The sequence below is a fragment of the Adelges cooleyi genome, unplaced genomic scaffold (genome assembly GCF_023614345.1).
Source record: "Adelges cooleyi isolate 19-005CV unplaced genomic scaffold, UGA_ACOO_1.1 ACOO_flye_CR_arks_rails_tigmint_CR_PRNA_108, whole genome shotgun sequence".
NCBI lineage: Eukaryota > Metazoa > Arthropoda > Insecta > Hemiptera > Adelgidae > Adelges > Adelges cooleyi.
In genome coordinates, this window is record NW_026095761.1 from 10,031,621 (window position 1) to 10,043,797 (window position 12,177).

At 28.2% G+C, this 12,177-nt stretch overlaps 1 protein-coding gene across 1 annotated transcript; it reads right to left on the bottom strand.

The window, feature by feature from the left end:
• Positions 1-4,799: 4,799 nt before the first annotated feature.
• Positions 4,800-11,309, bottom strand: LOC126839321 (cyclin-dependent kinase 9). Its single transcript, XM_050574593.1, has 7 exons — positions 11,038-11,309; positions 9,155-9,239; positions 8,644-8,734; positions 7,890-8,056; positions 7,705-7,823; positions 5,781-6,051; positions 4,800-5,712 (listed from the first exon to the last, which is right to left on the bottom strand). Exons 1-7 carry the CDS (start codon positions 11,202-11,204, stop codon positions 5,404-5,406), a joined length of 1,209 nt encoding a protein of 402 aa, XP_050430550.1. The 5' UTR covers positions 11,205-11,309; the 3' UTR covers positions 4,800-5,403.
• Positions 11,310-12,177: the final 868 nt, after the last annotated feature.

The window sequence follows — 12,177 nt, forward strand, 5'->3', positions numbered from 1 at the left end:
ATGAATAATAATTATTGGTGGTCCTTTTATTGCCAACGTTAAGTATCTATTGAAAACTATGTAAATAGTTGTAGATAAACAAATTATACATTTGGCACTGGCCACTGAAATTACTTCTGTGAATAATCCAAATTTAAATATAATATAATTTCCCATAGGTATATTAATTAGAATAAAAAAGAAAAATAACTTTATTTAATTTAAAAATTTAACACTGCCTGCTTTTACAAATTACCATAATATTAAAAATATAAATAAAACGTTTGAAATAATTTCATAATACTTTAGTCTTTACCTACATTTTTTAAATAATATTTTTGAAATAATTAATCTCCTACCAAGCCCAAAATGCAATTTTAAAATATTTTTTAAAAACAAAAAATTTACATTTTGACATTTTTTCTGTAATGATAAGTCTTCAAACTTCATATATTTTATTAAGTTAATAGTAGAGATGTCATATGATACTATTATATTATATGCTAGGTAACTGGTAAATTGATTTGAGTTAAACATTTGTTTATATAGTATACAATAATCATAGGTATTATAGATTTTTTTCATTGCTGTTAAATTAAAATTTGATGAGTATGTGGGGATGCAGGCAAAAGGTTGCCCGGCCCGGCCAGTGTCCAATGTATGTGTTTCTGTATTTTATATATATTTTTTTTTGTCTATTATGCCTTGTCGAACCATAGTTGAGTTTATTTTTATAAAATTTATAATAATAATAACAAAAACTGATAAACGCAGCCGTGCCTACTTATTTGGCATCTTATAATATTTGATTTACAGAAAGCGCTATTTATTAAGGGGTAAGGATAGGCAATATTTGATAACAATTTATCTTAAAGCCATTTTTAATAAGCCAAATAATTTTTAAGTCACTTTTTTCCGAGTTATTGGCGAAAGTTTGATCCAAAAATTACTTTCGTAAAAGTCATTTTCTGGCGTATCTATGGACGGATTTATATTTTTCTTTTTCTTGCGTGAAGCTTACTATTTTTTCTATGGGGGCTAAAAAACTAAAATCAATCCGAAATAATATTACCATTATATTTTTAACAATATTGTATAACTATTATTATTATTACATTTAATATATTGAAGGGAAATAGATGACCATCATTAATATTTAGCCGAATAAAGTACCTTTTAGGAATGATTTCTGATCAAAAGACTTCTTCAGTGGCGGCTTTCTCATACTAAATTTGTATCCGTCGATACACCTTTAAAATTGGGTGGCTGGTCATGGTGGATGAGTGACTTGTATAAAGTCATACTATCATAGGATTAAATAATAATATAGTTGTGTTATGAGTGTGTACTGTACACAGTGTAGGTACCTAATAGTCCATAGAATTCTGTGTTAGGGTGGGTGGGTGGTTTATGGCTTTGAAATTTAAATTTATACACCATTATTTTGCAAGATAGCCGCCACTGGACTTCTTACATGAAGAAATCAGTTCAGCGGTTTAGGGGATATCGTGGGTCCAGACACAACAACAACGCACGGAACCAAATGCGAAATGGTTAATAAATTGTAAGAGCAACTCGGATGGTAATGTTTGCAAAAAAACCTATTCTAGATTTCCCAAACAATACTATCGGTAAATATACAATGTACAAAATATTCATAAATACACAGTGTGACTATAACGTTAATCGGTCTATCGTTGGTTCTACAGTTGCAGTCAATGGTTATTCGCATGTGGTCGATCCGATCTGGTCGAGTTGTATTTGAAACGAGGCGCAATGTTCCTGTACAAAACAAGAAAAGTGTGCGTGGAACATTTCGTTAGAGCCGACTTCAGACATCCTGATTTACTCAGTCAAGGGTAACAGCCGATGCTGATTAAGCATGAAAAATTGCCCCCGTTGTAGTGCATCTCCAGTGAATTTGAACTGTATAATGACAATTTTTTCTTAGGTTTTTCAATGCCGTAGTACCTACCTAATTATTGTTCGCCACAGTATGTTATCTATTGAAAGTAACGGTAATCGAAAGATTCAACTTAAATCGATCCGAATTGAGCAAGTTGGGTCTCTTTGGGTATATACCATGTACTATTTTTATTAATCGATATCATACTTAGGCGTGTTTACTGGAAATTTAGACGCACACACACATATTGGAACATTATTAACTATTTATAAATAATAGAGGTAGGTACATACTACATATGGGTAACTTTACACGGAGAATAAAATATAGTATATACCTATCTTTGTTATGCATTGTTGTATGGACTAGGTAATAACTAATGAGTTTTGAAACGATTTCTGTCTGTCGTATTTGAAATATGAAATGTTTTATTGCAGTTTAAAGGTTATCTATTTATAATAAACTCAATCCTAATTTTATATTTCATAATTTTCTTCTATCGTCTAAAAACCATTGTCAGTTTTATCATTTGTGTGCATTCTTATTTATCCCTGTCTAGTTATCAAACGTCATGAAAACAGGTATGACCGAAGCAAACGGTCACGCGGTACACTGTTGTAAATTGTATACACATGTATACAATTTTTTGGGAGAGGGATAACCCGTCGCAGGATATGTGGTTTTTTTTTAATGTGCATACTTTTTATAAGGTGCATGGACCTCAGATTTTTTATTTGTTTTTGAAGATAACAAAAAAATTAACATACTTAACGTGAAATGTTTAAACCCTTATATTGTAATGATGGATGTCAAAATTGCCTTTTTTTCAATCGGAAGTGAAAGTGGCTTACTATATATCGATACCTTAGAGCAAATAACAGTGGTATCTTAACATAACATTGCGCTGTTAATTGTTTTTTATTCAATTTAAGCGAACCTAGCTGGTTAGTAGGTTATAACTAAAAAATTCTTTGGCATATAACTATGTGAAATAATAGCAATTTTTTAATTAACTTAACACTTAGTTATATAATATAAGTAAGGATATCGTATAACTCGAGTGCGGCATTATAAAATAATGAGTTTTAAATTATTGCCGAAGAAGTGGCTTAGAGATTGTAAATTAAGTTAGTAGATCATCTACATGATTAAGTGGAATTCATGTTATGGTCATTTGGTCAATAACTGACTGTGAACAAAAAAAAAAGGATAAGCAATTGCAGAAATTATTATTATTATGCTATTCAGTATAATATATACAACAGTACAATAAAAATGATTATTTTAGTTTTCATTATTTCTATGTAAAATAATCTAACCTTATACAAAATGATGGCAAGAGATATTATTGTTTTTATATATAATTCAAAAATATACACAGATAGATATTTTATTTATATAAATACTCAGAACAAGGGACATATTCTAAACGCCATAAGCATTGTTCAATATAATTATAATTGAATGTGTTTAACACCCACTTGCTATAGTAATTTATGTGGTATATACACATAATATTGATACGCACATGATACACATAAAGGGACTAAAGGCTAAAATCGACGCAACACATTTTTATAATATTGTAATATGTATCAATGGAAGACGTGCGGTAAACTGGGTGAAGAGTTATATTAAACTAGAAAAAAGGTTAACCACCTTATGGACACTATGCTTATAAGTTATAGAGTGTATTATTTTTATGGTTAAGGGTTTAAATATTTATTTCTTTACTAGTTATATTAAAATTCTTAAGAGGACGTGATACCTCATATTTATTAAGAATTTAGGTATAAACAATTTTTGAAAAATCTTAATTTAACGGTTAAACTGTGATGTGTAATTAACAATCCAGTAATTAGAACTCTTTTTGGCAGTTCATTTGTTTTAGAAACTATCACAGCATCCTCGACAGCGATTTAAAAATTGTTTCTCATCGAAACAGCTATACCCACATTTTCTATTATTGGCTAAATAATAATCATAAACATTTTTTTTTTACAAAATAGTGAGAACTTAATCTAGATTTCTCGTCGGCTGTTGATATTATTTACCCATCAATCACAATTCATATTTTAATACTGACATGTTTTTACTTTTTTTAAATGCTCGTTTAAGGTAAAATTTCATTTTTCTAAAAATACCGACGAGAGAACCTAGTTTAAGTTCTGTTTTGAACGGTAACAATATTTTTCTTCTATGAACTTTCGCATTTTCATAAAGTGTAAACACGTTTTTATCATTATTTTTTGAAGGTATGACTCCCTCTTAATAATATAAAGATCAATAAAATTAGGTATTTCTGCATTCTGGTGTAATACTATTTCGCGAGCATAACCACAATGTTTATTTTTGTAGTCATCTCGTTTAAAACCATCCTAATTATTATGGTAATTTGAATAGTTTGAAGATTACATATTACTTAAATCTGTTAATATTATAGAACTCGTTAACAAAATAACAATAAATGCCTATCTATATCTACTTTTATTTTCTCAAAAAATAATCACAATGTCTTCAGACTTAAAATAACCTTAATCATCCACAATTATTAAAAAAACCAATTGTTTTATTGGCTGTCGCCTGTCGAGTACTTATAATAGGTAATAGTACAAGATTTTTTTCAAAGAGCTGCTGTTTGGCGTCTAAATACTATATAAAATTAAATTTATTCAATCTAGCCTAAACATCAACAAATGAGCAATTGTTTGGACAAAAATGGTGGTTCGCTTAAGCCCTGACAATATTATAAAGCCCCTTTATACAACTCAATTTTTACAATTTAGGAGTTTGTGCATTCCAGGTACTAAACAAGACCCCAGATTACACCAATGTATACAAATACATAACATAATTATGTTTTATTATAACACATTACTTTAATTTTTAAGTGAATATAAAATTACAAAATAAATAAATGTTAAACAAAATTTATTTTTCAACAATATTTAATACCTATTTTAATAAATTTAATTTAACTTACACGTTGCAAATGAATATCTTCATATAGTTTTAACAAGTTTACAAATTAACATTTAGACAATAAATCAGCAAACAAGGTTTATCCTTAAATGATAATACGAGTTTAGTTTAGTACTTATAATGTCACTAGTCAATAATTATTACAATTGATCAGTCACAAGAGAAACATTAGGATATCAATGGTCAAGTGAATTACCGCCAATTAGTAAATGTTGACAAGTGACATAATTATTTAGTTTTTTTACAATATTGAATTTAAAAACTTAAAATTCTTTGTACAAACAAGTTATGTTCACTGGTCAATTAATGTTGTTTCAAAAACATGGATCAACGTTTTTACATAATATATCATAAAGTCAGTTTATTTACAATACAAACAAAAGTTACCCTCTAGGTAAATCTTAACAACATACTATATATAAAAAATATGTATAAGAAATTAATATTTGTTATAAACCCTTATAATTGTAATAATTGAATTACTGTTTATATTTCTTAGTTTTCGAAGTGGCCGCATAAGCTGCCGGTCACTTGCGCTAGAAAACTCGTTCGTGAAACCCTGAAGTAGTTGAAGTAGATGCACTTTGGTTAGCAACAGCTGAAGCAGGTCTCATAGCTGACGACTGATGATTATTTAGTCGACGAGGTGCTAAATATTCAAAATTACTTTGAGTCTGTTGTGACAACATTTTGGATAGGTCACAAGGCATTGGATCTGTCCAGAAGAAATCATGATTCAAAGCTGAATCAGCATCAAATCTTTTGGCTGGATCCAACACTAGTAATTTGTCTAATAAGTCACAGCCCATTGGGTCCCGTACATATGGTTTCAGTCGCTCTTTAACCTTTAAAATTTAGAAAAATAAGTAAATTTATAAACAAATAAATTGATTAAAATTTAACTGCTACTAACCTTTCGTTTTTGACCTTTCACTAACTCTAATTGATTATATAAATCTAATGATTCAACTTTGGGCCACACTTCAGGCGTTATCGACCCGCATAGTTGAGATATTAATGTTAATTGTTGTTGTTCTGAATTTCCTTGCATGATCGGACTTCGTGTCCACATTTCAGCCATTATACAACCGGCTCCCCACAGGTCCACGGGCGGACCATAATTACGATCACCAAGTAGCAATTCTGGAGGACGATACCATAATGTGACTACTCGGTTAGTGTATCTAAACAAAACAGAATAAATTATAATATTAAAAATATTGTGCCTAGCCTTATATATTTTGAATTTGTTAATATGTTTGGTAATTGTTTTAATAGTAAATAGGTGAAACCACTGATTATGTTCAATTGTAAAACAATCTTTTTATTGTAAAAAAATTAAAAACTTAGTTTTTATAGAGGTAAGTCATTTTTTTTTTTAAATAACAGGCAAAAACATGCTATTTTTCTGGGTATAAAATAAAACCTAATTCGCACATAGAAGAAGTTGTTCAAGAACTTAAAGTAAAAGCTTAAGGTGTAAAAATAAATGGAAAGGTAATCCATTGTAGAAGATTTGCTGATGACATGGCCATGGTAACAGAGACAGCGAAAGACATGCAACAATCACTGGCTACATTTAATGAAATACTAAAACAATACTTTATGAAGATCAGTATAAAGAAAACAAATAGTAGTAAGTAAAGAGAGCAGAGTCCCTATCGTCAACATACAATTAGATAACAATCAATTGATCAGGTACAGCAGTAAAAATATTTAGGAAGTACACTAAACAGTGACATGTATAGATATTCGGTATAAATAAGACAACAAATAGTCATGACAAAGAGAGCTTTCACATAAAAAAGACAACTGCTCACAAACATAAAATCTTAGTCTTTAGACCAGAAAAAATTTTGCCAAAAGCTACGTATGGAATATTTTATTGTATGGTTGTGAAACCTGGACCTTAACAGTACAAGATAAAAAAAAATAGGAGCAATGGAAATGTGGACCTGAAGAAGATTACTTTGTATTAGTTAGACTGAAAAGAAGAGCAATGAAGAAATTTTCCAAATAGTAGGGGAGAAAAGAGTATTGCTATCCATCATTAGATCAAGAAGCAGAAAACTTATGGGACACTTAATAAGACATAACCCCTTCCAACATTTTGGATGCAATGGATGCAAAGGAAGAGGAAGACATTCATAAGACAGATGATTGAAATGGCTGGATGCAACGGGTATTCAGATATGAAAACTGGCATTTAAGTGAGAAGAGTGGAAGTCTTTTTTTTCGATATGACAAGGCTTAGCCATTAGAAAAAAAGAAGAAGAATTCGGACATACTAAAGCACAATCTCAAGAAGTAATCTTCCTTAATTTCCAATATCAGTTGATGGAAATATAATTTTAATTCAGTATGCTAAAGGATTTTTTTAACACACAAAAACAAGCATAACAAGCAATTACATTTTTTTTCTTAAAGGCTAGCACAATACCCAAAGTGAAAAAAATGTATTTTAAAACATTTAGTTTAGTATGTTTTTATTTTACAATATCAGGAATTGATACCAATTTTTACTTGTTAATGCCAATTTTAGATATTTTTTTATGTTATTTTGCACATTTTGATTTTTTATTAACATTACTAAATAATGTTTTATTTTTATTCATCTTTAAATGGATATTAATTAGTTAAAAAATACTTTATTTAATATTTAGATATGTAACATCCTTTTTTTTGAAAACAATATACATATTTTTTTTGTAAAAATGTTCATTACCTATTCTTCTTTCCATTGTTTTATGGTCATTTTATAAGGATTTTAGGATAATTTTAAGGTCATTATCAGTTCTCTAATAATAAACAATACAAATAAACAAGCATGAATTTACCTATTAGGTTGGCCATTTTTTTGTGCACTGAATGCTCGTGCAAGGCCAAAATCAGCTAACTTCAAAGTTCCAGTTTTTGTAATCAGGACATTTGCTGCTTTCATATCACGGTGTAAGATCTGATACACGGTCATGGTTTAAGACTCCACCAACTTACACATAAGGTCAGTCCTAAGTATATTTACCTTATTACTATGGATGTAGTAAAGGCCATTGAGCATCTGTTGAATTACTTGCTTAATTTCACCTAGGCTGAACTTTACTTTAGTATTAGATAACAATCCAGCCAGATCATGTTCACAAAATTCAAATACTAAATAGAATGTTGATCGGTAACGGTTGAATTGATTAGCTGTAATAGTTTAAAAGTTAAACATATGTTTTATTATTAGTATATAAATAGGCTTTGTGCAATGCACACATAAATAGTTGAATTAGTCATTTGTTTAAAATGTGTTTTAAACTAATAGGAAACGTTATGGTTTTATTTCGTAAAAAATGTATTATTTTTATATTAAAAAGATAAACTAACTTTATAGTTACTTTTTTTTTAATACATTACTAAAAAACTAAAGAAGTATAGAAAAACCGATGTACACCAATTAAATTTGCATATTAAATTGTCACACATTTTGATGATCATTATTATTTTGTTGTAAATAATATATTTTCTAATGCCTGCTTATAATAATAAACAAAGGGGTCAAGCTGATGAATAAAATCAAAATTACAAATTCCATTTTCTTTAGTAGGCCCGGGCTTGACAAAAATTTGAAATCCTTTGTTTTGGGATTTAAATCTCTACGACCAAGTTTGATACTTTGTCCAATTTATAACAATAGTTGCCAAAAGTATCAAACTAATATTTTAGTTATATTTATATTCATTTTAAAATGTCTAATTCAGAAGCACATTTTTTATAAATTATTATTTATTTACCTCTCGTTTGACATATTTCTAATAAATTTACTACATTATCATGTTTTAACAGCTGTAATATTCTTATTTCTCGTAAGGCTGTTATTGGAAACTGAAATAAAAATTAAAATAACAATGTAAAACATATTATGTACATTTAAAAATTTATTAATTTTACAAAAATAAATAAAAGACATGATTACATTACATAATATTTTCTAGTATCAATTTGTACAATTTCCTTAGAGTTAGTTAGTTAATGTCCTTAATTAACAAATTATGGTATCAATTTCAAACGAAGAATTTAATAATAAAAAATAAAAATATATTTAACTATTAAAGAATAGTCATAAGTCCTAAGTATAATTTACATAATATTTTACTTATAAAAAGTTAAAGATTTTGATTAAAACGTAAATGTTAGTGAGAAATTTTTTTTAAAAAATTGATTTAAATTTTATTTAATTTAAACATTTTTTTTTTTAATATATAAAATTAAGCACAAACAAATAACATTTCTTTTAAAACTTACTCCTTCTTTTTCGTTCTCCATTAGAATTTTTTTCATAGCGACCATTCTCTTAAGATTTTTTTTATCTCTGGCTTTGAACACCTCTCTGAAAGTATTACACAAATATAATACTCATATATAAATAAAATGTATTTTAAAATTGTAAAATGTACTGCATGTCATGCTTAAAAGGGCCTATTTATAATATTGACAACTAATAGGTCAGTTTTTGCACTGTTATCTCTTATCATATTTTTATGTATTCTTTACTTAATCCTTTTTTTTTATATAAATTATAATAGACATATTTTAGTTAGTTGGTGGCCAATATCGGACTGGTGATGAACGTGGTTATATTTTTAATAATATGAGAACATATCAGAGTTTGTTTATGCTATTACTGTTAATGAATAATAAACGATTAACTTATTATCCATCATCAGTATATTAAACAAATAATTAATATCATGTAATTAATTATTTGTGATTCAAATTTAATTATTTTAATATTTAATAATATATTATATAGTTCATAGAACTAATATAATATTATTACTATTTGTTGCATTATATTTATTAAAATAATCAAATTTATATTAACGGAAAACTAATATATAATATTTCGACAAACTTGGCAATGAAGCATTATAACAGTATTAATCAACCAAAACTAATCAATCCAAAAATATTATATTATTGCACTTTTCGCATAATTCTGGCAAACTCAGACATATATATTTGAACAAATTTTGAAATCCGGTAAAATAAAAAAAAATAGTTATTATTTAATAACTAATTTTGAAAAATAACTATTGGTTATAAAATTATGAATACAAGGTAATTTTCATAAAAAATTGTTGGCTAGTACTACTTTTAGCCGATAATTCACGTTTTCTTTATAAGCATTTTAACATGTAGGTTATTGCTATCTAAAAAGTTTATTAAATGCCAAATATTGCCTGAGCTTAAACTCACTATGTACTTCTTAATTCGATTGTTATGCATACATACGGATCAACTGTATATGTAAAATAAATTATCAGTTGTCCACAGATAAACTATGTCCCAAAAGAGAAAATACTAGCGAAGAAACTAACATGCGTTACTTTCTGTTGCGCCAACGCATCCGTGAGTAACATGTGTGAATACAGCAAAGTGAAAAATTGTACATGTTAATGCTACGCTTGACATTAAAATATCTATTTAACAGAGAAAATAAAAATTGAGGGAAAGAAAAGTATTTTATGAAGTATACAATTAAGGCACCTAATAATTTTTAAAAACATTTTTTATAGGCACCTAATCATTATTAAAACTTGCTAGTTGATAAACATCTTAATTTAGAAAAAACTTAAGCAACACTTGTGTATTTAAATAAACCCTCAACTACAAAAATAATTCTTAATAACATATCCGTATTTCGGCAGCTATGTTATCATTATCAGCGCATGATGATAGTAAGATTGCTGTCGAAATACCTTAACGCTATAGAGAATTATTTTTGTGATTAAGGGTTTATTTAAACATTTAATTCTATATAATAAGCCCCTTGTTTATGCTATCATCAAAAAGCACTGTTAAAAATCATCAACAATTTGTTTCATCATATTTTAGATTGTAGGGCATACGTCGTACACTGAATATTTTGGAGCACATGATTAAAAAAAAAGATTTTCTTAACCATGACATTTTTCTCCGAAAGTTTTTGGAATTCATTAAACAGATGTATATCTGTTTAAAATTGTAAAATAAGCACAGCCTTGAAAAAGAAAGATACAAAAGCGTAGTAGCTAAACCCGTTGTCCATCTTACGTTATCCTATTTGTGATTTAGGGTTATAGCTTATTGTAAAATGTTAGTCTGTCAATAACGACGGTTAAATTAACCATCAACTATGTATGTACCCGAATGTGCCTTGGCCGATTTTTGCTAGTTTTTCAAACTTGGTAGCAACTTCACAAAATGGAAAATTGTGATCTTCCAAATATTTCTCTCTGTCACGAGTCACACTTTGTAAATTAGGTGTTGCAGTAGGCGGTGAGGTTCTCTGACAAGGGGTTGGTGGCACCATTCTAGCTATATAAAATTAATAATTACACCTAGTAATTGCTAAATCTCGCACACAAACAACTAAATTAAATATGTTTAGTGTCTTGTGTTTACGAAGTTGCAATTCGAACCATCAACCAAGCAAAATTAATGATAAGGGTACGGTCAGAGAAAACAGGTTCAGAAACAGTGTAGGAAACCATGCGCAGTGCGTACATAATTACGTTTTGTATGCTAAATTATTTTCTTTATGGTACAATTATTATTTATTACCCATACACGTTTGTTGTTTAGTGTATAATATAGACATTGTAATATATTATATACACTTTAGTTTTGCAACACATAATATATTATTAAGGGGCAAAATACTTCAAGGAACACCGCTGCTGATTTTTTTTTTATGACACAAAATATATCGCAAACGAATTTTGGCGTTAAGGGCTTAGCCGTTAGTTTTTAGTTAAGGACTAAGCAGTGTAATTAAAAAGTAAAAAAACTAGGTACATACAGCCTACTTTAATAAGCTCTTCTAAGGGGACGTGGCACAGTTTAAGTAACCGTCTTTTCAAAAAGCTAAGAAAATATTTTTTTCTGAATTTTTGGGTAAACGAGGTTTTTTTGTAAAAAAAATATTATTATTAAAAAGACTGATATAAAAATTCACAATAAAATATCCTCAATATTATCATAATAAATATCAAAAATTAATTTAGTTCCGATTATAGTTTAACAAAAAATTGCCTATACCCAACGCCTTAATAAGTAGTATGGCCTCTTAAGATTATTCTTGAATATCAATGAGCCGCTACGCTGCGATTTGAAAATGGACATAATATTATGTTTTCAATCAGTATTAAGGTATCACTTCTGGAACTTATTAACTGTTAAAAGACTGTCTTATATTAATACCCTCACTGAAAACCATTTAAATTAATGTTTCTCTGTAGACACGATCTAGCATCATGGTTGTTTTTTATACGTTTTTCTTAATA

Bases quoted from the DNA above. Each gene is read 5' to 3' on its own strand.
- LOC126839321 (XM_050574593.1), bottom strand. From the start codon at position 11,204: ATGGTGCCACCAACCCCTTGTCAGAGAACCTCACCGCCTACTGCAACA. The intron at 9,240-11,037 runs GTACATACATAG...TAATACTTTCAG, and splicing joins ATCGGCCAAGGCACATTCGG to AGAGGTGTTCAAAGCCAGAG. The intron at 7,824-7,889 runs GTAAATATACTT...ACCGTGTATCAG, and splicing joins ACTACATCCATAGTAATAAG to ATCTTACACCGTGATATGAA.